The 25,542-nt window shown below is 42.8% G+C and overlaps 3 protein-coding genes across 6 annotated transcripts in view; 1 reads left to right on the top strand and 2 right to left on the bottom strand.

The window, feature by feature from the left end:
- LOC113132310 (GTPase IMAP family member 8-like) overlaps positions 1-25,542 on the bottom strand; it is a 34,225-nt gene that overhangs the window by 7,848 nt on the left and 835 nt on the right. Inside the window, exons 2-3 of the mRNA XM_026310293.1 lie at positions 23,119-23,211; positions 21,518-22,026 (exon numbers count right to left, since the gene is read on the bottom strand). Of these exons, the coding sequence (XP_026166078.1) occupies positions 21,518-22,026; positions 23,119-23,211 (602 nt within the window). The remainder of the gene's footprint in view (positions 1-21,517; positions 22,027-23,118; positions 23,212-25,542) is intronic.
- LOC113132316 (arf-GAP with Rho-GAP domain, ANK repeat and PH domain-containing protein 1) lies at positions 253-12,375 on the top strand. Of its 2 annotated transcripts, none has more exons than XM_026310297.1 (26): positions 253-342; positions 933-1,006; positions 1,139-1,200; positions 2,264-2,716; positions 2,911-3,006; positions 3,082-3,256; positions 3,725-3,829; positions 4,427-4,531; positions 4,609-4,669; positions 4,757-4,877; positions 5,315-5,579; positions 5,773-5,972; positions 6,103-6,188; positions 6,276-6,458; positions 6,947-7,015; positions 7,342-7,441; positions 7,657-7,713; positions 7,959-8,085; positions 8,630-8,729; positions 8,802-9,003; positions 9,184-9,229; positions 9,421-9,659; positions 10,076-10,279; positions 10,906-11,011; positions 11,393-11,534; positions 11,983-12,375. In XM_026310297.1, the coding sequence occupies exons 2-26, from the start codon at positions 933-935 to the stop codon at positions 12,022-12,024; spliced, it is 3,420 nt and encodes a 1,139-aa protein (XP_026166082.1). In that variant the 5' UTR covers positions 253-342; the 3' UTR covers positions 12,025-12,375. The 2 variants fall into 2 exon arrangements, with proteins under 2 accessions (XP_026166082.1, XP_026166081.1); XM_026310296.1 differs by having other exon boundaries at positions 260-455.
- LOC113132319 (uncharacterized) lies at positions 17,070-20,061 on the bottom strand. 3 transcript variants are annotated; one of them, XM_026310305.1, is made up of 6 exons: positions 19,949-20,061; positions 18,715-18,802; positions 17,829-18,173; positions 17,632-17,748; positions 17,450-17,551; positions 17,070-17,382 (listed from the first exon to the last, which is right to left on the bottom strand). In XM_026310305.1, exons 2-6 carry the CDS (start codon positions 18,755-18,757, stop codon positions 17,303-17,305), a joined length of 687 nt encoding a protein of 228 aa, XP_026166090.1. In that variant the 5' UTR covers positions 18,758-18,802; positions 19,949-20,061; the 3' UTR covers positions 17,070-17,302. The 3 variants fall into 3 exon arrangements, with proteins under 3 accessions (XP_026166090.1, XP_026166088.1, XP_026166089.1); XM_026310303.1 differs by having other exon boundaries at positions 17,070-17,551; XM_026310304.1 differs by having other exon boundaries at positions 17,070-17,551; positions 17,865-18,173.

The raw sequence follows: 25,542 nt of genomic DNA, 5'->3' as shown, positions 1-25,542 counted from the left end.
ACACACACACACACACACAGACACACCCTCATTCCTGCAGCAGGTTGAACTGGTCGGATTCACTGTAAAACCATTTGCTGTTGAAGCAGCTGCAATGTACAGTTAACACAACAGAGTTCTTGATCTGACTCCAGGTGAAACTCCCTGACACACAGGTAAGAACACACCTTCACGCTCAGCAGGTCCTCACAAAGACAGAAGAACAAGAACAAACACACACAGTAGATTTGACAGTGAGTGTTTATGAGTGCAGGTAGATCTGAAGCAGGAAACAGGTCAACGTGAAACTGTTCGCAGGCACAGACTCACCTGGACGCCTGGTTTTTACTGACATAGGGACAGGTGAGCAGACAGATAAACAGATAGGTAAACAGACAGGTGAAATACCAGACAGGTAAAGTACCAGACAGGTAACCAGCTGGTGTCTCAGGTGTGTGTGAGGAGCAGAGCACAAGGTAAGACACAGACACATTGTTAGTTTCTCAGGTGAACTGGCAGGTGTGTTTTTCCTGTTGTTGCTGTTTACGCTGAGACATTTGATCTGAAATCTGCTGAAGTCTGGGTGGTTCTGAAACTACCAAGGTCCAGACTCAGACTGATACATAACCTGATCCATAATCAGGCTGGTCAATAATGACACTGATCAGGTTCTATTGAGTCCTGATCACAGGTAGGCCAGAGGTTGATGATGTTTCTGATGCTGTCATGTGATTAATTGATCCAATAATCTGTTCTAATAGCTGCTGAATAAAATCATAATACACGTATGGAACAGACTGCAGGAGATCAATAAGTTTATTTTCTTTGATCAGCAGTTTTGTTTTCTTTTCCTGGTTTCACCTTCTCACCTTCAGTCAGGTGGGTTTAGGATATTTGGTTGCTAGGAGACAGAGATGCTTCCTGATCACTAAATGTCTCCCTCTGTCCTCCAGATGCCTCCTCCTGTCCCGAAGCCTCGAGCTCGTTACATGAGGGACAATCTAAGCTCCACCTCCAATTTGGACAGGTAAGGGCACCTTTAAATCTACGGAATGAACCTTTAAATCTGCAGACACACAAAAGCTGCTGATTGAAAAACAAACGAGCTGAAATATCAGTTTGACATTTTTTGTGCGAAAATATTTTATTTGTGATTCAGGGACGTGACTGATGAAACCCCCCAACAACCAGTTTCCTCTAATGGAGTTCACCTGAGCACAGGTAAACACACTCACCATCAGGTGGATATGTCACAGTGACATCAGCACATTTTTCCACCTGTCACTGCTGATGTCATTGAACATTGATGTCAACGTTTCTTCTTCTGCTGTGATAATTTGTGCAGCAGCAGCTGTAGTGATACACTGTGAGCCAGTGTCAGCTCTTGGTTCGTTAGTAAACACAACAAACAATAACTTAGAAACAATAAGGAAAATGTAAACAATGCAGGTATCGAATATCAGCAATTTATTTATATTTTTGCTATAACTGCTTCTGAAACTGCGTCACTGTTTTTTCAATGTGCACAGTCAAACCAGTTTGTCCCAGCAGGTTAAAACTGGTGCAGACTGTCTGAAACCGGTTTGACTTCTGGTGTCATATCAAAGGGAAGAAATGTGAAATTTCTTCAGATGTGTAAATATCAGTATATGAAGATGGCACACAGCAAAAGTTAAGAAAAGGACTTTGAGTATATTTTGAGAATGATGCAGCCGTAGCTCTACACTTCTATGAAATCATAATAAAACATGTTAACATTATCTCTGCAATAGTTTAATCTGATAAAGTGAAGCAGTTTGAGAGGTTTTAGTACAGTTTAGACAAAGTTTGGCACCATGTGCAGTGTGTAGCACACACATTAAGTGAAAGTGAAAGTGACTTTTTGTGGCCAAGTCTGGTGACCCATACTCAGAATTTGTGCTCAGCATTTAACCCGTCCCAAAGTGCACACACACAGCAGTGAACACACACCTGGAGCAGTGGGGGGTCTGGTGTCTTGCTCAAGGGTCTCACCTCAGTCGTGGTATTGAAGGTGGACAGGGTGCTGGCTATTCACTCCGCCCCGCCGACAATTCCCGCCAGACGTGAGACTCGAACCCGCAGCTTTCCCTATCCATTAGGCCACTGTCACTTTAATGGAACTTTTAATGTGAAAGTTCATGTCTGACAGTAATGTCTCAGACTATTATTGTGAAAGTCTGTCACACAGCAGCTGGAAGAAGTCTCTTTGATTGACAGGTGCCTCAGCCACTGACTGATGATATCACTGTGTCCTTATTTGTAGATGCTCCTCCTCTTCCTCCCTCCACTGGCGCCACCTTCCTAACTCTGGCCGGGGTCGCTGACATCATTGCCACCAACATCCCATCATTAGCTGGAGTCACTACTGCCATTAAAGGCTCCGCCCCCACGCCCTCTGCCCCATGTGCCCCCCTCTCCATAGACAGCATGGCTAACAGCATTGCTGCTCACATTCCTAGCTTAGCAGGAGCTGCTAGCACAGTGGCTAACCCTGCTGCTGCTACAATAAACCCCGCCCCCACACCGTCACCTGTACCTGCCACTAACACAGGCTCTGCTAAGTTAGATAGCATTGTTAGCTCGTTGGCTAATATATCCAGTTTAGCAGGGATTGTTAACAGTGTGGCTAATACTGCTGTAAGCCCCACCCCTTCAGCCACGCCCCCCTTACCTGGTAAACCCAGCCCCCCGTCTCTGGCAAGGCTTGAAGACTCAGGTACAGCAATCAATCAACAAATCAATCAGTCAACCAATCAGTATCACCAGTGTTTGATCAGAGTGTTTCAAAATCAGTTTAACCAGATCAATAAACCAGGATCAATTGATTAATTGGATTAATTAACAACAGTCTTCAAAGAAGCCTCCCTCTTGATTGGCTGCTGAACATCTCTGTGTTAATCATGTGTCCAGATGTTGGGGCGCTCTCACAGCTGGTGATGTCAACTTTAGACCCAACTGCAGGCGTCACATTACCTCCAGTAGACGGAACAGAGTCGACAAACGAAGGTAAAAACCTGTTTCAGTCCAGGTCTAGTCCAAATCTGGTTAATCTCCAGTCTGTCCTGTTTGTTGTGGTTCCAGGTTTAAACCTTCACCCTGGCAGAAAAGAAAACCCATACGTCACTGTCTTAGCTTGTTGGACGAGCCAGGAGGGGAATGACACTGATTCATCCAATGAGGAGGAAGATACAAGAGTTAAACCCAATGGGCCAGTGGAAGGAGATCCTGCTCCTAACCAGCCTACAAATACCAACAGGTATAGACTCACACAGACCTACAAGATCTAATACTAGGGCTGTTACTACATCAGTTAGCCTAGCCGTGTTTGGAACGGATCCAGCTAATCAGGACTCAGGTTTAGGTTTCAGGTTGCTGCTGTGACACCTTTGATTTGAATTGATCTGCCTGTGTTTCTTTCAACAGAGCAAATGTTAAGCAGCATTTTAGATATTTTATAAATTAATAAAATAATTGGAGCTGTAGAAATCCCTCAGGTCTGCAGCAGGTGGACAGGACTTTATGCGGCTTCTACAGGACGCAGCAGTAGCTTCAGACTGAACCTCAGGTGCAGTTTAAAGCTCAGGATGCTGGGGTGTAGGTGGTCATGTGACCCTGAAGGCAGTTTCAAAGCCAATGCGAACCGCAAACTGTAGCTAAACTAGCGACAAATCCTCTGCTGCTGCTAACACAATTAACACAATGCTGTTGTGTGTTTGTTTTGCAGCGTCTCGCCCAATCCTTCAGGTCGGATCATCCCCGCTCGTCCAGCCCCGCCCCCTCCCCGTCCTGCTGGCCAATCAGGGAAATCCATGAAACAGAAGATCCCCCGGTAAACACAGACATTTGGGAAACAAACAATTTCATCAAACCAGGTTCAAAGTCTGTCATTAAACATGAACATCCTAAAACACCCGTATATTCCTCTGACACCCTTTTTACCCAGAGAGCTTTGAGGTTGGCTGCTACCCCAGGATTAGTTTTTGTTGCAATGGCCAAACTCGAACCAAAATCCCTGTATATATGCTTACACCAGACACCAAGACAAACTCCTAGTGCTGTAAAGTGTCCTTTGTTGTCCCTGGCAATAAAACGGATTCTGATTTTGAAAAATATTTTTTAGGAAAAGGAGCAGCTGTTAAATGATAAATAAATATTTCTGAGCTTCACAAACACAGTTAAGTCTTTTGCCCCTAGAATTTGGTCTAATAACATAAAACATTTTATCACATTAATTCACGTTCCCAATCTTCAGCTGCAGGAGGACTCTACGGAGTCCAGATCTTCTTAATACATCCATGGTGGACTGGTGTTAGTCAAGTATCCCAGGATGCATTTTACATCAATTGTTGCTCAGGGGAACAGATGTGTACAAGTTCAGTTTCCTGAGCGCTAGTCTGAATCTGTCGGACTGTGTGTTGTCCTGCAGGGCGGCCACAATTCGAGTCTCAAGGAAGAAGGGGGGCAGCAGGAGTTCAGCTCCACAGAGCGCTGTGGTCCAGTCCAGCTGGCTGGATGTCTGGAAGGGCTTCAGGTAACAACAATTAGTGACAATGTTCAACTGCACATTAGTGATAAAACTGTGGACGAACCTGGTTTTCTGTCCAACAGACACAATGTGTTATGGGTGACGCTGGACGGGCAGCTGATGTCCCTGTGGAAGAAACGCACAGTGAGTCAGTCTGTGTTTGTACCTGTTACCGTACCTGTTCTACCTGTCTGTCAGCACAGTGATGGGTGTGTTTGTTTTGTTTACCAGGACCGGTTCAGTGAGGTGCTGTTTCATGTTTCCAGTATCACCAATGTGAAAAAACAAGACAAAAGAAGATTTTCTGTTTACTTCAGGAAGAAACATTATGACTTCATGGCTCATAGTGATGGTAGGAATACTGGTCTCTACTGGACTCTACTGGTCTGTAGTGGTCTTTACTGGTCTCTATTGGACTCTGCTCTAGTCTATAATGAAAAGATCCCACTCTCCTGTACACTGATGAATTCTTTCAGACTTTACTGCACATGGGTTTAGTCCCCAAATATTCAACTGTCAGCACTAGGACAAGATGTGAACCAGCTGTGGTCAAAACCTGGGCCTGAGTCAGTATGGAACCAGGACCTTCATAGTAACCAATAACATTTAAAGATGAGCAACAGGCAGTAGGTGCAGGGATCAGTAATTTATAGTGTTATTTTCAGTGAAGTCCAGCAGCTTCAGTCGTCTGTGAGCTGAAGCGAGATGCCAGAGAGCAGGACATGTTGAATATTCGTTTGCAGCTTGAAACTGCAGCTTCTGATGTTGCTCATGTTTTTCTTTGCTCAGAGGTTCAGGACGCTTGGGTCACATCTCTCCTGGCATCTCGAGGCCAGACAAGCCCGCCCCCCCCAGAACTCCATGGACAAATCACCATCAAGGATACGAGGAGTCGCGCCTATGCCGCTGTCTGGGGTCACAACCTCTGGATTTACCCCAACAAGGAGGGTTTCCAACTGGGCGTCGCATCCTTCTCTGTCCCACTGAACTTGGCCATGGTCAAACCTGCAGGAAAACACTCGTTTACCCTCATCACTCCATACAAGAGCTTCAAGTAACACCTGTCTACCTGAACATGTCTAATCGAACACCTGACAGTCTGACTGACAGTTGTGGTCAATGACATTTAAATCATAAACTAATCTTTTTATTAATGTTTTTTTCTCATTATTCTCTCAATGTAACCCCGCCCCTATCTGACATTAACCACGCCTTCTTCTCATTGTAACCCCTCCCCCTTCTTGCAGCTTGTCTGTTGATTCGTCAAAGGATCTGTCCATCTGGTTGGACAGTCTGTCTTCGTCAATCCTCAGCGCTCTGTCGTGCAGCCAGGTGGCGCTGCGTCTCTGGGAAAACCCCTCCAACAAGGTGTGCGGCGACTGTGGTTCAGCCAATCCTGAGTGGGCGTCGGTCAACCTGCTGCTGGTCATCTGTCAGTCCTGTGCAGGTACAAGTTAACAGGAGGTTATTTTTAAAAGTGCAGGTGGTTGTATGATAGCAGATTTAATCTGCATGTGGACTGTGTGCTAGCAGATCCATGTGTTTGAATCCAGAATGCTAACAGTGTCTATCCTCAGGTCAGCACCGAGCTCTGGGAAGCAAACTGTCGAAGGTGCGCAGCCTGAAAATGGACAGCAAGATCTGGACCGAGCCACTCATACAGGTGAGGAGTGGGCGTGGGAGTGGTGGTGGTGGTGGATTTGGGGGGTACGTCAACTTCCTGACTTTCAACCATTTCATACTCTCCCAGCTTTTGGTTACCTATGGTAACTGGCTGGCCAATCAGGTGTGGGCTCCAGTGGTGCCAGCGGCAGAGCAGCTGCTTCCTGATTCGCCAGATGAAGTGAGGTCACAGTTCATCCAGGATAAATACAGCAGGGGGTGCTACAGACGGGTCCACCCTCTGACGTCCTCGCGGCCTCTGATGGACCAGGTCTGTCTCATTAATACTGTTACACTCAGTTATACTCTAATACTCTAACACTGAAAGCAGTGCGATGGCCGGCAGATTGCGTCACCAGGAAATCAAGATCTAGAAGGCTGATAATAATCAAACCTGTAATAACTGGGAAAGATAGGGAGAGTTCATTTATAAAATTCTGCATATGGTCATGATCATGATTTCTTGAGCAGAGTAATAATTGCACCAATAACCAAAACATGAACGTCACATAAACATAAATACTGTATTTAACATAGAAGTTTCAAAATATTGTACAAATGTGTTTTTTGTATACGGAAAAATATTTATCCACAAATATTTAATAAAAGAAACTTGATTAAGCTGATCTTAGTTTCACATTAAAACACCAATAGGTGTGACAGATTCTGAATATACCGTGTGCAGACTAAACACGATGCTCAGAGACAATAATAACGTCACCTGTACAGGTGTGTGTGACGATGACCTGTGTGTTTCAGAGGCTGAGGGAGGTGGTCTGCAGTGACGACGTCGAAGAAACGATGTCCCTGATCTGCTCAGGAGCAAAGGTCTGATCTGATGCTTGTAAATATTTTTATGACTGATCTGTTTATTAATGATTAAAGAACAAGGACGTCAAACATTCAATAATATCAAAGCTGCAGTGAATTGATGTTGTAGTTTTTTTACTTTATACACCAGATTTCTTTTCTCTCGTTACTCTGGAAGTTTTAAATGTGACACTTGGATTTTTAAGCTCCTGTTGTTTTTGTTCACCCTGAAACTTTTTTGATCATGAAAAATGTGACGTCACGTCTTCGTAAAACTGTGTGAGAGTGTCTGTCAAACACACTCACAGGTTTACTGCTCTGTATCTGATGTTACCTGTGTACAGGTGTGTCAGTCTGACCCTCAGAGCCCCTCCCCCATCCTACTGGCTGAGAGGGCAGGTCAGGGTCTGCAGACGGAGCTGCTCAGACTCAATGAGTTCACAGGTAACACACACACACACACACACACAGGTAATACACACAGGTAACATTCAGATACACACACACACATAACCCACATACAGGTCACGCTCAGGTATCACTGTAGTAACACTCACCTGAGACACAGGAAATCTTTATTAATCAACAAAGAGAAATTCAGGTAACATGAGGGAAACCTCTGGTTGAACTGGTTGTGATTTTTTTCTATTTTTGTTCAGAGGTCCCGCCTTACCTGCCACAAGCAGCCCAAAGGAGACTTGGCTCTGCCACCTCAGGTAGGAGGTGGATGAATCACCTGGATGGATTTATTAATGAAAGCTCAATTGATTAGAAAGATTAAAATGACTAAATTACTAAAATATGAAACAGAAAAACGTGTTTTTAAATTTGTGTTGGTCCTAAAATAAGTGATGTCAGTCTGTGAAATACTTCCACGCAGTCAAATACCTCAACACCTGCTGCTCACCTTGTCATAGATATTAATGAAATATATGTGTGTGTGTGTTACCTGTGTGTGCAGGTGAGGAAGAGGAGGAGCTTCACGGTAAACTGGAGGAAGATCGTTTTCTCTTCTCGTTAGAAAACGATTCGGCAGCGTGTGACGTCCTTGACCTGCGAGAGGTTTTGTCGGTCTTCCTCAAAGACGGGTAAATATACAGGACTGACAGTACTACTGTAGTACTACTGCTGAGATTGCCACAGGTACTGCTTATACAGAAACTAACCGTAATATTGTAGATACTATTGTTCATCTGTAAATGTTGCTGTTGTTTTATGAGTCAAAGCAGATGTGTGGAAATCAATAGTGATGATCAGGGTGAAAATGACTGAACAGTGAATTGAAACATTACACATAAACACAAACAGATGCTGGAACATAAATGATATTGAACGAAAGACACTAAACTACCAGTTTGAAGACCCAAACATCTGTACTCTGACAAAACTGTTGATGACCAGTTCAATCAAACGTCATCTCGTCCTCGGGCTGTTTCGTCTGAATCATTTCAGAGGCCAGTCCAACTACAACTACAGTTAGAGACAGGTGGAGCTGAAACACTTGTTTATATCAATTATTACATTTCAGTAACACATTAACATCAACTAATCAGTCACTTCTGTTCCCCTTTGATGAATACTAATACTACAATACTAATAGTAGTATTATAACAACTGTTCCTGTGTTCTCAGACCAACTTACCAGTTTGAGATGGTGACACTAAGCGATCAGCTGATGTGTGCTGCTGATGACAGGGAGAAGCTGCTGAATCACCTGGTTTATATCCTGAAGGTACACCTGACTTTGACCGGACATCACATCCTGAGTTCTACTCATCACAATAACCTGCATTCTTTGTTCCAGGTGATTCTCCCAAAGGGCGTGACTTATGCTGAGGTGGGTGGGGCATCAGCCGTCAGTAAAGTGTGTATGGTTGAAGTGGGCGGAGCCTCAAAGCAGTCAGATGCATGGTTGTTACTGTGGGAGGACGGAGTCAGCATTCATCCGGTCCACAGACACTCACAGCAGGTTCTGAGGATGGAACTGAGCACTCTCCGTTACCACGGTAACACCATGTTTTATTATACGCATCTGATAAATGACATCTGTTCACAGCTGAATATATTTCTGGTGTTACTGTGGAAAATTTAATCACAAGAGGTTCAGAAGATAAATTGATGTGAACTGGAATCAGATTGATTAATAATGAAATGATCGTTTTGATTGATCAGTTTTTCCCTCTCAGACATGGATCCATCTGAAAACACCATCACCATGGTAACTGGAGACAGGTGTGTAAAACGCAAATGATCAGGTTCACTGAAGGTGAAACAACAAAGCAATTGGCTCATGACATCAAGAGAAAGAAAGAAACTGGATTTATATGGCTGATATTTTCTGGTTTCTGATTGGCTGAGCTCAGGCACAGGTACATGACATCACAGGTTGGCTGTTGTATATATTTTGTTGTTTGTGTGTTCAGGAGTGTGTCCCTGCGTTTTGAGGAGCAGCATAGCTGTGAGTCCTGGTTCAAACACCTGCAGAGAGCTCTGTCCAATCACAGCTCAGCTCCCCGGTGTCCAACCAATCAGAGCTCAACTCCACAGTTTCCAACCAATAAGGGCTCAGATCATCAGCCTCTGTACCCAGTGATTGGGGTGGAGTCGAGGGGTTTGGTACCTGTGGCCATCGAGCGCTGCATCTCCCACGTCACAGCCCACGGTCAGAAAATATATTTCATCGTTTTCTGTGAACTGCAGCTAATGATTGTTTTCATCACTGATTGATGGTTTCCAAACTTTTCTGCAGGTTTGGGGTCATTTATTATTATTATAAGGGTTAGGAGCTAAAAAAGTCCCTTACACAGTAATCTAAGAACTATTGCAGGTCTCAGTTCCTATGGTTCCTACACAAAAATGGGAACTTTCTTGAAAGGTTCCAGAAATATGAAAAAGTTTCTCCAGTCCAGAATCACCTTACGGTATATTATCAATACTCAAGTGTGCCTCACATGCCCCTGCAATGGCTTTGTGCTCCCCCCCCAGTGGTTGCACCCCCTCACCCTGAGAACCACTGGTTTAGTTTAGAAAAAAGTCATAAAACAGTAAAACGAATGAATATTTCCATGCCTCGCTCAGGTCTGCAGGTGGAGGGCGTGTACCGCCGCTGTGGCCTCACTACCAAGGTCAACCGCCTGGTGGAGGCTCTGATGACATCACCAGGCTCCGCCTCCCTGGAAAGTGACGAGCAGGGCGTGTTGGATGCTGGCGCCGCCCTCAAACAATATGTCCGCCAGCAGAAGAGCCTAATACCTGACACACAGCAGTGGCTGCAGGCTGCAGGTCAGTACCTGTAGTACAAGTACATGTAGTACTACTGTTTTATTTGTGACACACTGCAGCATTAGTCACATGGCACTGTAGGACCAAACAGTTCTAGGACTTCACTGAGGAAAAGACCCAAGAACTACAGACTTTAAGAGCCTTTTTCTGTTCTCATCCACATTGCCAGTAGGAACATTGCTGTAAGTCAGCCAGGTGATGGTTGCTATAGCAACATCAATTCTACAAAATATTTGTGATAGTGAAAATTTTAACATTTTACTTTGATCTCTGAGTTTTCTCTGTTGCATGAGCAGCCTGCACTTTGGTGTTGGTCCAATTGGGTGAGACTAAAACTTAACTTTTAAAAATGACGTTTGCTGGAGCTGCATTAGTTTAAATTAGTGTTTGATAAATCAATGTAAACCTCCTTCACTCGTTTATATTATTGTACTAGACCTACTGTATCTACTCTGGAGTAGGAGCTTAAAAGTCCCCCAAATTAGTGTTAGGACCATTATAGTTCTCAGTTCCTGCACTGCAGACACACAGAAAAGTGCTGAACTATCAAGAAGTTTCTGGTCTGAAAGCACCTATAGTTAGTAATACTACAGTAATACACACTAACAGTACTTTTTGTGTCTCAGTGATTTCAGATGAGCGCTCCAGGTTTAAAGCGTATCGACAACTACTACGGCAACTTCCTGACGACAACCGAGCAACACTTGGGGCTCTGTTTGGACATTTCTACATGTAACATGGACATGCTAACACAGTAACATGCTACAGACTGTAGACATGCTAACATGCTAATACACAGTAACAAGTTAATACACACACTAACACACAGTAACAGAGTTTATTCAACATCAATTGGGGAAAATGTGGACAAGAGTATTAAATAAAGGACATTCAATTAATCAATTAATCAATTAAAAGGTCAAAATAGTTCCAATAAGCAGCTACAACTGAAACATTGAAGAGTTAAAGTTGGTTTGTCATCACAAGTTTCAACTTTTTTCCACAACAGGTTCAGAAGCAGGTTTTATCAACCAACACTTGTTAGTTAGGTAGGCAACCCTAATCTGTGTCAGGGTTTACAGTTTTACTAACCCCACCCACTTCATCTCACAGGGTCCAGGTGTACTCTCAGGTGAACAAGATGTCGGCTCACAATCTGGCTGTGGTCCTGCTCCCGTCTCTGTTTCAGACCATGAGCCAGGATCTGCTCAGACTCACCAGAGAGTTCATCATCCACCACATGCTGCTCTTCCTGGTAAACATCTGTAACACACCTGAAGGTTTTACCTAACCCAGCCCTCACACTGCCTCTTTTCTGCAGCTGATGATTTTTAGATCTTCACAGAAGATGAACCTTTACCTACAGCTGTTGTCACATCAGATTAATGGGCTTACACTGGGTTTGTACTGTGCCCGACCAGGATTACAAATGTTCCTGGGCTCGGTATGGACCGCCTAGTGTGACTCCATCTCTACTGACTTCAGTACCTGTACCAGCTAATCCTATTCTAAATGGTCCAGGTGTTGTCGGGGTTAATTAGCCCACTAAGGAACAGTGTGGACACCAGTCACCTGAGCAGGACACGTCAGACTCTGCTCTGTATGAATATAATGGGTTATGGAGTCTGGTCCTTTCAGATGATTTTAATTTTTTACCTGTGGAAACATTTGGACTAAACGAACCAGTGTTTGTTTCTCTGCAGACACCTGAGGCAGAGGAGGAAGTCCAGGTCACAGTCTTCTGATGAAGAGGAGGAGAAAGAGTCAGTGTTGTATCGTTGGTGATTTTACATTAGAGGACAAAGTCTGGTTGAGGAGAAATATTGTTTATTACGTTTACACTGTTTAATTAGAGCTCTGGTTGACTGTGGTAACATCAACATATTAATAACTAATGTTTTTTACAAAACCAGGAGTTTGTTTTCTTTACTATTCAAACTGAAACTAACACATCAGATCTCTCCTTGTTTCATTTTACCCAGACAGAATAAATGAATAAATGTGATGTGTAACATCATCACATGTGACATGTAATGAAATGAACTGTGTTTTGTCTAAATCACAGACAAATATTAAGGTTTGACTTGAAATAAATGTTGTGAAAATAAACAAGGAGTCAGAATCTCAATGATGTGGTTTCTCTTTTTTGTTTTTGTCTGTTCTTGCCTGTTTTTTATAAAAACGCAACTCACGTTGTTTTTAAAAGGTACATGTACACCACTGGTCAAAAGCAGAAACAAGTGTGCAGGTGAAAACTCTCCACTCTCCTCAATTCTGTAAGCAGCAGGACTGGGTGTTCAACATGATGGTGTCTGTTGTCGACACTCCCGGACTCTTCGACACGTCTCTACCTGACGACACAGTGAAGAGAGAAATCTTTCTAAATGCATCAACATGTCGGCCCCAGGGCCCCATGCCATCCTGCTGGTTATTAAAGTGGGGCCCTTTACAGCAGAAGAACAAAATGCTGTTAAGAAGGTGGAGGAGATATTTGGAAAGGATGCCTGGAAATACACCATCATCCTCTTCACCCATGGAGACAGAGTAAGGTCAGAATTTGAAAAACAGCTGGTTGAAGAGGGAGAGAAGCTGCAGCCAGTCCTGAAGAAGGTGGGACACAGATACCACGTCTTCAACAACAACAAAATCAACGACCGTGGTCAGGTCCTGGATCTGCTGGAGAAGGTAGACGACATGGTGGCTGCTAACGGAGGACGGTTTTACTCCAACTACACCAACCTGCAGGTGGTGGAGATGCTGGATCACAGGGAGGCAGAGCTCAGAGAGTTTTACCAGAACAAAATGAAGGAGGAAATTAAAGCTGTGGAGTCAAAGTACGAGAAGAAGCTGAGTGAAGCTGAACAGGAGCGACAGCAGGTGGAAAAGCGACTGCAGGCGGAGCTGGAAGAGGTGAAGCGCTACTATCACGCTTTGGAGACCGGAGTCCGCCATGTTGTGGAGCAGACTGTGGCTACTGACTCCATTTCTAAAGTCCTCAACAAGTTTCATGAGACTCAGAAGCTGCAATTAACCTCGTAAATTAGCTCCAAAAGTTATCAGCACTAAGGTTTTGGGGCCGTGTTAATGCCCAAGAACCCTCAGGTTTATTTTATGTAAACAGAGTTTGTTAAAATTTGTTGAAAATTAATTTAGAAATATGCAGCACCATCTATGGCTGTGATAAACAGTTTGGATAAGAGTTTTTTTTACAGAAACTTGACACTTCGTCTGCCTCACATATCCCAAATTCCTATATTTATGTGCCCCCATAACCTGGAGCTATAAATAGTCTTTCAGTGTAATGATGAACTGTCTGTCCCTCCAGAGGCTAAGTCATGTGGCAAGTATCAGCTGGAACAGTTTACAGCATTCCTCAAACTGAGGCGGTGAAAAATACAGTGTCCTGCAAAAGGATTTATAGCCCTCGAAATGATCCACATATGGTCACGTTACAACCACAAACATAAATATGTAGTTTGTTGGGATTTTATGTCATAGACCAACACAAAGAGGCACATAACTGTGAAGTGGAAGGAAAATGATAAATGGTTTTCAACATTTTTTACAAATAAATATCTGAAACGTGTGGCAACATGTGGTAACGTGACAAAATGTGGAACATTTAAAGGGCTATGAATCCTTTTACAGGGCACTGTATGTCCAGTAGTTTCCCACTGTGTTAATATGATAACAGTAAAGTCTAAATATCAGTATTCCCCTTACAGAAGAGCCACAACAATGTGATTAAACGCTGCCATGTCAGCTTCACAGAGAACATCTTGAACATGAAGACCAGTGTATCTCTCGCATCTGGGTATGATGCAACGTTAATAGTTTAATTAGCGAGACTTACAGGTAAAGCTCGCTCTCAGAATAGTTATTGATGCACAGCATTTACGTGGAAAAAGCTTGACAGAAATCAGAGTGCATCAGTGTTAATGTCCGGTGGGTTATGAACCCCAACATACACTATGCTGTTATTTCTTAGCACTGTGCTGTATGTGTATGTCCCTGTAGTCCCACAGGACTCTACCTTTATCTTAGGGTCATCTTAAAAAAGAGAGTAGCTTGAAAATTAAGTCCATTTAAAGACTTTTTAAAAATTATTAATTGTTCTTGCTTATTCTTGACATTTAACACATTTACTATATTTGCGCTGAGCTTTTGCATCTGCTAAATAAAGTACATTAATTGTAGTCAAAGGTTCCTTGCCTGTATAATACAATGATATAAGGTGTTTTTAAAGTGCTTGTAGACTCTTCAGTGATGCAAAAGATAGATTGTGTGACTGTGTTAGCATTTTAGACTGACAGCAGGCTCTTGTTGAACATGGCTTTTAATAACAATGTACTGAAGGACTTACTGCATCTCTGGACATCAACATTTTCAACCAGGTGATGAGCTTTGTTGATTAGCTTAGCTGCTTTAATCACTCTAATTACTTTTGTTCTATTGGGAAATAGAGTCAAGTTATCCCAGATCCAGTTTTAACATGATGAAGTCAGACATAAAAGCCTGTATAAGGTGATTAAATAAGTGTTTTATAGCAACAGCAAATAACTAATAAAATATATACTTTTCAAACCATGAAGTTAATGCCATAACTTTGTGCTAATGGTGTATGATTTCCAATGAATCCAGACAAATTGACATGGAAACAGATTATTTGCATCGAGGCCCTGGGAGGTTGTGCTTCATTATGAGAGCTAATTAAATAACGGCACATACTCCCTGCGTCGTTTGAAAGCCTGAAAATGTTTTTCCCTTTTCATGGCCAGTGAAAAGTTTTTATTAGTTTATGTTTATTACTCCAACTGTCTTCCAAGTGTCTCACCACATAAAAAATATTTCACTTAGTAAATGGTCATTTAGCTGTTGTTCATGGTACGTTTGCCTGTGTGGTGTAAATTTCATCATCTGTCCAACTCAGAGAGTCTACATAGACCCTGTTTGCAGTACAGGTACTCCATCTCTGCTGAAATGTCTATAAACTACGGTGGCCGAGAAGGGCAAACGCGCTGCAAAACAAAAACGCTGCAAAAGAGAAACGCTGCAAAACAGAAACGCTGCAAAACAGAAACGCTGCAAAACAGAAACGCTGCAAAACAGAAACGCTGCAAAAGAGAGAACACAACGGAAGTGCGCCAGGCCGATAGGGGGACCCCGAACTGAGGGGTGCAATGAACAAAGAACTTTTACAGAGGCGAGAGAGACACATGTAGTGACATAAGTCACGTCTCATTTTGGAGGTTGCGTAATGACGCAGGTTATAGTGTTGAATTGCAAAAGAATTGAATGAGCGACCTCTGATGATTGTTCTCATGTGCTAATATGTGCTAACAATGTTCTGTTACATTTGTTTACTTGATCAAAATGTCATACAACGTCGGGAGACGTGGCGGGGGGGGGGGGGGGTGTTGCAGGGTGGGAGATCTGAAGGTGCTGTAATGACTATAGGTTGTTGTCTTGTTCAGGGTGTTCTTTGGGGAGTCGGTAGGGTGAGCTAGAGGGAGATGGGTCAGGGAGGAGGGAAGAAGTGTGTGTGGAGGGAAGAGAGGGAGGGTGAGAGAGAGCTGTTCGGTGAGGGGAGTTAGCGTTACTGATGGGCGATACCACAGAATTTGGTATCGATCCGATACCAAGTAACTACAGGGTCAGTATTGACGATACCGATACCTTCTGCACCTTAAAGGAAAATCATTATTGCACAGTGTTGATTAATATCTTTATTGCAATGGCAACATGAATAATGCTCATGAACATAAATACTTGTTTAAATGCTAATAATAAAATGATAATAAATAAATAGCATTTCCCTTCGTAGTGGGTGAAAAATAGCACCACACAATGCTTCTTTTTCTATCTCTCTTCATGCTGCCGTGCCTGTCAGCACTGAGACGGAGGAGGTCCCTCCACGCTGCAGAATGGAGAGAGTAATATTTCCTTCTGCAGTGCATGACTGGCTCTGGAAAGCTCTGACATCTGATTGGCTGCCATAATCATGTGATACGGAAGACCATTTAAAATACGCTTGGGCTGGTTTTCACACATCCAAAACTCTCAGAAGTGAAAACTAATTGCACGTTTTTTATTAGGAGTGGTATCGAGCGATACTTAAGAAAGTATCGACTCCAAAGTATGGAAGTATCGATTCCAGAGAATCGATATTCCCATCCCTACTTAGCGTGGCTACGGCTGAAACAGTAGCCTGTTACCTGTTACCTGTTCTGACTAAAAACTTAATAAAGCAAAGTGACAAAAGAACATCTGCTGGCTGTGAATTTAGCGGGCATTAGAGTACGTTTTACATTTATTATTTTTTAAGCACTTGGCCGTCATGTTTTACAGTATTATAAAAGTACAATGTTGTAAAAGATGACGGCCAAGTGTTAAGTAACAAATGGAAAACGCACCTTCAGGTTTCCCAACCCCCCCACGTTGTATGACATTTTGATCAAGTGAACAAATGTAACAGAACATTGTTAGCACATATTAGCACATGAGAACAATCATCAGAGGTCGCTCATTCAATTCTTTTGCAATTCAACACTATAACCTGCGTCATTACGCAGCCTCCAAAATGAGACGTGACTTATGTCACTACATGTGTCTCTCTCGCTTCTGTAAAAGTTCTTTGTTCATTGCACCCCTCAGTTCGGGGTCCCCCTATCGGCCTGGCGCACTTCCGTTGTGTTCTCTCTTTTGCAGCGTTTCTGTTTTGCAGCGTTTCTCTCTTGCAGCGTTTCTGTTTTGCAGCGTTTCTCTTTTGCAGCGTTTCTGTTTTGCAGCGTTTCTGTTTTGCAGCGTTTCTCTTTTGCAGCGTTTTTGTTTTGCAGCGCGTTTGCCCTTCTCGGCCACCGTAATAACCAGTCCCAGACGTTTGTGTATCACAAATACATTAATATACGTATTTCAATCTGAAGATAAAAAAACAACAGGTAAGAGAAAAATAAACAACAGAATGAAGGTGAGTCCTGGTGTCCAGGTGAGCACACTGAAAACAAGGTGGGCTCTGATTGGTCGTCACACATAGATGTCTTCTGCCCCCACATTCAACTGCTTGGTGATTGGTGTTTCCATGGAAACAACCGCGTTGCAGGGAACTGTAGAGATATAACATGTTAGCATCTGTTAGCATCTGTTTTGGTGTGTGTGTTACAGTTTGTGTACCATAGAGAGACTCTTCCTCTCTTTCTTGCTTCTCATCTTCGCATCTCTTCTTGTTGCCACGGTGACCGTGCATCATCACGTACACATTTTCCCCCGACGGGCCTGAAACGGTGACGGATTATAGTCTGACATTTTATAATATGAATCTGTCCTAAAAGGCTGCCTCTGATTGGCCACTGTACCTGCGGCGCTCGTCCTCTGAATCCTCCTCCTCCTCAGGATGAAGATGCTGAAGAACAGCAGCAGACACATCAGCAGGAAGCAGCAGATCAGCAGGGCCACGTGGTCTGTCTGGCCATCTGCAGACAGAGGCATCACTGTTACCTGTTCGTCTCTGCAAACGTGACTTCATGTTTTTCATAGTGGGGACATGTCAGACCTGACGTCTTCGTTGATGTCACGGTTGTGGACTCACCGTCCTCCACCTGGAGCAGAAAGTCTTTCTTCAGCAATCGTTTCCCTTCTTCGTCAAACACCTCCAGGCTGTAGTTTCCTGAGTCCTCGATCTGGACCGGGCTGAACCTCAGGGAGCCGTTGCTCAGCAGCTCGCACCGCCCATGGTCACACCTGGTCTGGTTGTTCTTTGTTGACAGCACCAGGTGGGGGTGAGTCCATCTGACGTCCCATCTGTGTTCCAGCCCCAGACTCGGCAGGTCTGACTGGGGGTGCAGCAGGAGAGTCTCGCCGCTGAGGGCAGATACTATGATGATCTTTGTTTTGGCAGCTGGGGTCAAAGGTCACACAAATAACAGGAAACATAAGTGAGCTGTCACTAGCTCACCTGCCATCCAGGTGTTCGAGCAACAAGGGATCAGAGACAAGTCGGTACCAGAAGCTGAAGGACTATTCCCAAACAGTCATAAAACAGTTAAATAAGCTTTGATTGGCTGGTTGTCAGTAAAATGCATGTTGGGAGTTGGAGTTCTCTCATTCAGTTTGACTGTCCACAGGCTTCTAGTAGCTTTGACCTCATTATTCTGCAGTGTGTTGTGGTACTATAGTGTAGTACATGCTGTACTGCATAATGGAAAACTGCATTGGTGCATTTGTATGTTTTTGTAGTACTTTATATTTTAATAAGTTAAACTGTTAAAACACAAACACTGATTAAATATATGATGTTATTCTGGTGCTGCTGTTACACTCAGTGGTGTCAGTTTACTCTCATTGACTGTGTCACATGACAAAGCCTGTTTCTACTTTCACACCTGAACATGAAACCACATATCTGAAATAACGTCTCATCTCAGAACAGACAGACTCACTTTTCATCATCGTCATCATCAGTAACTGGACCAGGAGCAACATGGCTGCTGTCTGAGGTGCACTTTGCTGGCCCTCTGCTGTCAGTCACTGTGGAGAGGAAACGCACACTTTCAGTCTGTGTGTATGTGTGTGTATGTGTGTGTCTGTGTGCGTGTGAGGGTGTGTGTGTCTGTGTGCGTGTGTGTGTGTGTGTGTGTGTGTGTGTGTGTGTGTGTGTGTGTGTGTGTGTGTGTGTGTGTGCGTGTGTGTGTAAACTGTCTCTGCACTGGCCAATCAGCTCACTGTTGACCTGCACACCTGTTTCTGCTTACCTGTCCAGACTCATGTATTTGTGTGTGTCACTCACCTGCTGCTTCAGCAGCATTTGTTCATGATTCGAGTTCAGGATCTTTTTCTGTGCCTTTAAAAATCCTCTGAGGTGAGAGAACATGATTCAGTCCTAATCAACGACAGTGTTATTGATCAAGTTGGTACTATTAATATCTGGGCGCTCAGCTAGACCGTAACTTAAAAATGAATGATCCTGTTGACTTTGTGTGTGGGAGACTAACCCAAGGCTGCAGTGCAGTCATGCAGGTATTTTATTCAGCTGTGCTGGGAGGCACAGTCAGATGCAGAGTGGTGTCGTTGTTTTGTGGCGTCACAGTCCAGAAAAAATCTAAACTTGAGAACTTGGCTAAGTTTTATGTTTTAATTGTCTTAGTTTAGCCTTTTTACATTATTTATTAGCTCGGGACAGGTGCAATATTACCTTGCACCAGGCTGTTTCCTGCTTTGAAGCGTTGAAGTAAGTAGCCTACATATGTTTATTTGTCATGAACTGTGTTGTTCTGCAGATGCTTCGCACTTTGCCCAAGACAAATTTCCCCTCTAGGACCATAAAGTATATTTAAATAAAAAAGTTGTTTCAGATTTAGTTTTTAAAAATCTCAGTTTCACCTGTAAATACATGTTCACAGCAAATGTGCCGACTGTTTTTGGCGACTTGTTCCTTCAAAGGCTTCAGACTTTGTATGCAGGACTCAGCAGGACCAACAGTTCTTGATGCTAGATCTCCAACTTAAACTAGAGGAGTTGCCTGTTTCAGCCTGGTCCCTTACTCACTAATGTAGTTCCCACCTCTGATCATTACCCTTTACACAGAACCTAAACCTGATCCCAGTCTTACTGGCTTAGACCCCGACCCAGGTAGAGGTACTTAGTGTCAGGTGTGTATCAGGTGTTTGGTCTTACCTGTGAGTGACGTGGATTCAGCAGGAAAAACAAAATCAGAATGAGACGACAAAGTCAGATGTAAGTGATGGCGACACAAAATCCACCAGACAAACCAGGAAGCGAGGCCATCTGACAACCCCCATCAGACCACAGACGCTGCAGTTTGTTCATGTGAAACTAAAAGTGTCAGACAGTCAGAGCTGCTCCATTTTCAGAACTGTTGAAACCAAACCAGGCCCGTGTTTCACGTGTTTCAGCTGCCGCACGACTAAATCAGATTTGTTGATAAGAAACTGTATCTTGGCTTTATTGATCAGCAACTGCAGTTTGTGACTCCACACATGCTGCAGCTCACACAATAAACTTTGCATTAGACATGCATGTCTTGTTGACAGCCTTACTGTGTGAAACTGTGGCCCCTCTGAAAAAGAAGTTAGTGAATCAGAGGAGATTAGACCCATGTTATAATTTACATATTCGTACCTTAAAGCAGGCATCACGAAGGCTGGAAAGGAAGTGGTGTTCCACAAATTTTCGAGGAAATTTTATCTAGCCTGGAAAAACAGTCTATTAGCATATACAAAAGCTCTCTGTAAAGCCAGAACTGCATACTATTCATCACTAATAGTGGGAAATAAGAACAGGCAGCCTGTAGCCAGGCTGACAAAAAGGTTCTGTGCTAGGATTCTGTTCACCCCGTACATGCTTCCTTTAGGTTATGTCATTAGGAAGCACTCTATTAATTACCACCTCTATGCAGATGACACTCAGCTGTATCTATCTATTAAACCTGTTAACACAAACCAGTTAACCAGACTTCAAGCATGTTTAACTGACATAAAGGCCTGGATGACCAGTAACTTTCTACTTTTAAATTCAGAGAAAACAGAAGTTATTGTGCTTGGGCCTAAAAACCTCAGAAATAGCTTTTTATTTGTCCGGTGGGTTATTTTTGACTTTCCCCTCCTCTCCTCAACTAACCAGTTTAACATTTATTTTACTGTTTGCATTGTCAAAGCTTCAGGTGTTAGAAATTCAACCTGTAGGTACAGTCACTTCAGTGTATGTTTCAGCTACAACAGAAACTGTGATAAAATAAGTTAGCTGCATCCATCCTTGCTTTCTTGGACTTTATCATGTTGTGTTTCACTTTCACTCTGCCAGCTGGTGACAGCAGGAACACGTTCTTGGACTAGCTGTGTCCCCTCCTAATGTTCAGCTGTTGCATGTTTCTGCCACAGGGTGTCTTGACAGAGGTTCGTTAGAAACACCTGCAGAAGGTGTGGACCTGTGAGCACATTGCTTTGACACCACAGACAGCACAGTTCATGAGGTCAGCTTCAGTTTCAGGATCTCATGAAACTTAATGTCTTTTATGGAGTCAGTAGCCACAGTCTGCTCCACAACATGGCGGACTCCGGTCTCCAAAGCGTGATAGTAGCGCTTCACCTCTTCCAGCTCCGCCTGCAGTCGCTTTTCCACCTGCTGTCGCTCCTGTTCAGCTTCACTCAGCTTCTTCCCGTACTTTGACTCCACAGCTTTAATTTCCTCCTTCATTTTGTTCTGGTAAAACTCTCTGAGCTCTGCCTCCCTCTGATTCAGCATCTCCACCACCTGCAGGTTGGTGTAGTTGGAGTAAAACCGTCCTCCGTTAGCAGCCACCATGTCGTCTACCTTCTCCAGCAGATCCAGGACCTGACCACGGTCGTTGATTTTGTTGTTGTTGAAGACGTGGTATCTGTGTCCCACCTTCTTCAGGACTGGCTGCAGCTTCTCCCCCTCTTCAACCAGCTGTTTTTCAAATTCTGACCTTACTCTGTCTCCATGGGTGAAGAGGATGATGGTGTATTTCCAGGCATCCTTTCCAAAGATCTCCTCCACCTTCTTAACAGCATTTTGTTCTTCTGCTGTAAAGGGCCCAACCTTGATAACCAGCAGGATGGCGTGGGGCCCTGGGGCTGACATGTTGATGCATTTGGAAATCTCTCTCTTCACAGCCTGCTCAGGTAGGGAGGTATCAAAGAGGCCAGGTGTGTCAATGATGGTCACCTCTCTGCCAAACACCTCCTCTCTCTGTTTGCAGCACTGTCTGGTCACTAAAGAGAGAAAACACAAGATGTGTGAAACACAATTTCACTGTCACAGAGATGCAACTGATCCAGCTCAGCAGATAATAGCCAGTGTAACTGGCAACAAGGTGAGGGAGTTATGGGTTAAAGAACTGGTTGAGGCTTTTACAAGGTTATCTACAATTCCTCTGTAGGACAAAAGTACTGATCCCCTTCCACCTCACTGACACAGTGCTCCATTCTTCCCGAAAAGGGATGAAATAAAGCTGTTTAATCATGCAAACCTGCAGCCTCTAGTTTCCTGACTGTCTCACAAGGACAAGCTGCAAAATATTAGGTTAAGTTTCCTGTATTATTGCTATTTGGAGTGTTGAGCCAGTAACCTCCAGTCACTTTTAAAAACTGTGGTGGCATACCACTGATTTTTATATTTCATGTTCAACAACTCAGTGAACACTGAAGGAAACTTCACTGTGCTCCTTTGATACAGGGCAGAGACGCTGCTCAGCACAAGCGTCTCTCTGAATTTCCATAGTTGACTTTCACACCTGCATCCCCACCGTGATTTGGAGATGTTGAAATGACGCCGTATGATTTGAGACAGTCTCTCCAAACAGACAGAGCCCTGACCTGACAACAGAGACCCCCACTCCAGGTAGTTGGACAAACACCGCCCTCCCTTGAATATGTGCAGGTTACTTTATTTGACCACCTGAACTGAATCAAAGTCTTTCACAGTTTATTCTTTATCAGTCACATCAGTAGGACTGAAAAATAAAATGAAAGAAAGCATCATGAAGATGTGGCAACACAAAAAAGCAAGACTGATTGTGGTCACCCTGTGGTGCCTTGTGCTGCAGTAAAACTAGGCCGTAGCCATGTGAACCTATTCAAGACCTCTGAGTTGGAGCCCACATTTAACGGCAAATGCCAGGAGTTGTTTTTGTGAATGAGCCAAGAATTTCCTTGGTTGGAGACACAGCCTTAGCAGGGTGGGATATAAGTTGGCAATCCAACCAATCAGGACAAGTGATGCACAAAATCTGGGTTTGGACTTTGCTCTAAATTAAAAGCAACAGGAAAACAAGACGAGAGCTTGTATGTTACCTGACATCTGACTGACAGTTGCAATGAAGGCTTCCTTTCCCAGTATGGTGTTTCCACTAGAGCTCTTCCCTGCTCCAGTCTTCCCAACAAGAACCAGTCTGAAAACTGACGAAGAGAAATGAATAATGTGGATAATGTGGAACTTCAGGATAAACATAAAGCTGTATAATGACAGGGTCATTACAGGCTGCTGGGTTTATTTGGAGATGAACATCAACAGCCCCAGTGACCCGAATCACAATATGGATCAAAATATTACATCTGATTTTACTATTTACTCAACAATTAACTTGAACAAGAACAACAGCCATTACATGATGTTACCGTGTTATATATGGTATCACGTGAGGATATTAGTGTGTGACACAGCTATGCTTTAAAGTGCAGCACTAAAAAGGGAAGCAGTCACTGACCTGGTGGGATCGTCATACTGTCTCTTCTTTTCACCCTCAGTTCTGCTCAGACAGAAAAAATCTCCACTATTATTTGAACAAAGAAAATTATTGAAGAAAGATTGTAAACTGGGTCTGAATATGGAAACACAACGATATACAACTTTGAACATGATCTTTGGTATCCAAGGAAATATTGAGGCCACATAACTATGGAATCATACTTTCCATAGTACTGATTTTTTCAAATCCTGTTACTGCAGGTTGTATCTTGGTTAGATGTCTGGATTCCTTTTATTAATATATTTTTCAAATTGTATTGATTTGTAATCATCTAATCATTTTCTACAGACTACTGAATGGCTTCAAAATTTATACTGTCGAGTTTTCTGATTCTGATACTGTCTCAGCCATCACAGCTGAGCTGCTTTTGTTTCTCCTTTATTCACCAAAGTCACGCACAGGTGCTTAAAGTATTCACGCTATTGAGAGACAAAATTCCTGACGAAGTCTTTCAGAGTAAAATGAAAGTTAAAAAAAGAGGCAGAAACAGCCCATTTACCGTGACAAGAATCTAAATTCACAATGTTTTCTGAATTAAAATCAGAAAGATGTCCAGATTAAATTCACACAGAATATAAAATTATACCAAAGTTATTTATGTAGAAACAAAAAGAGGAAATGTAACATAATGTAACTTAATGTTTATGTCAATTATTCAGTTATTCAATATACTAGTTTTAATTATCACTTTTCCATTGAGTGTTAGAAGTCACAGCCAGTCGTTGTTGTTGTCAAATAAAGATATGCAATATCTTATATATATATCAGCCATCTTGGACCAGAATTATAAATCTGTAATGGCAGAAACAGTTAAATGGATTTTTATCTTCAAATCATTATATATCTGATCCATTTACATTTTACATTGACATCCAGTTTATTCCAACGTGTTAATATCATACAGTAACAAATCAAATCTTACTCAAACCCAGGTAAATCACTTTATTTGCATTTATATAATGATGAAGCCAAGGGTCTTTAGAGCATCTGTGCTGATTTGATTTTACATGTTGTTAGAAATATGCTCTAGAAAACTACTTTATTATACTAAGATGATGTAAATGTAAAGAAATGTAAAATGTACATATCAAATTAGTAGTTTTTTCTCATGATTTTATTTCATACTGCACTTTCATACGTTAAGACATTTAAAATAATAAGAACAAACATTTTTTTAATGTACTTCTTTCATGTATTCTGGGTCAGTCAGTCTGTGTGAACAGAACAACAGGTTTTTGTAGAGGATCTCTAGAGGTTCAGGCCTGATATTTAACATTAGAAGAGGAGCAACAGCATGTTGTGTACCTGAATCACTGCAGTAGCCACACGAACTGCATATGTTTGATAATGTCATGACTAATGCTAATTGTGTTCATTTCAGCCAGGTGTGCCCAATACTGTGGTTTAGCCTGACGTGTATTGAGATTACAAATAAATGGTGTGAACAATTCCATTAATCCCTTGTTTGGGTGTAAAGTTCACATCAGATGTCCAGCTGCACCAACCACTGATTTATTTCACTGTTCTTTGCCTTTTACACAGGACACAGAGACTAGACATCAACTGTGACCCAAAGTTCTCATTGTGAGGATTTTTGTACAGCAAAACACAGAGAATACGTCTGAATGAAAAGACACAGATGTCAGAATATGTTATAACCCAGATATAAATTTATGAAACATATAGAGAGTTAAACAACAAAGACGATGAGGAAGTAAAATGTGAAGCAGGGACAGAACCTGTTTTATCACTATTTAAAGAAATGATCCGGACTCAGATTAACTGAGCTCACTGATTTCAGTGCTGCTGGACCACAAACACAAAGATCCTCAGTTCCTGGACCTTCTATGGGTGTTTCCCAAACCCATCACTTCCATCTTAGTCCCACCCACATGAGATGCCAGGAAAAGATGCAATGAGGAGATAAGCCAGGAAACATGTGACCTCCTTTCCTCCAATCATCAATGTGCAGCGTCTAATT

The sequence above is a fragment of the Mastacembelus armatus genome, unplaced genomic scaffold, assembly GCF_900324485.2.
Source record: "Mastacembelus armatus unplaced genomic scaffold, fMasArm1.2, whole genome shotgun sequence".
Lineage (NCBI taxonomy): Eukaryota > Metazoa > Chordata > Actinopteri > Synbranchiformes > Mastacembelidae > Mastacembelus > Mastacembelus armatus.
Note: the sequence above shows the minus strand (reverse complement) of the source record. Positions and strands in the feature narration are given on the sequence as shown.

What these genes read in the sequence shown, in the direction of transcription:
- LOC113132316 (XM_026310297.1), top strand. Translation starts at nt 933, where the DNA reads ATGCCTCCTCCTGTCCCGAAGCCTCGAGCTCGTTACATGAGGGACAAT. An exon ending in CAGACTCAATGAGTTCACAG is followed by an intron (nt 7,442 to 7,656) that starts GTAACACACACA and finishes ATTTTTGTTCAG; the next exon opens with AGGTCCCGCCTTACCTGCCA. An exon ending in ACCATGGTAACTGGAGACAG is followed by an intron (nt 9,230 to 9,420) that starts GTGTGTAAAACG and finishes TTGTGTGTTCAG; the next exon opens with GAGTGTGTCCCTGCGTTTTG.
- LOC113132319 (XM_026310303.1), bottom strand. Translation starts at nt 18,757, where the DNA reads ATGTTGCTCCTGGTCCAGTTACTGATGATGACGATGATGAAAA. An exon ending in GATGATGACGATGATGAAAA is followed by an intron (nt 18,174 to 18,714) that starts GTGAGTCTGTCT and finishes CTTTGACCCCAG; the next exon opens with CTGCCAAAACAAAGATCATC. An exon ending in TCAGAGGACGAGCGCCGCAG is followed by an intron (nt 17,552 to 17,631) that starts GTACAGTGGCCA and finishes TCACCGTTTCAG; the next exon opens with GCCCGTCGGGGGAAAATGTG.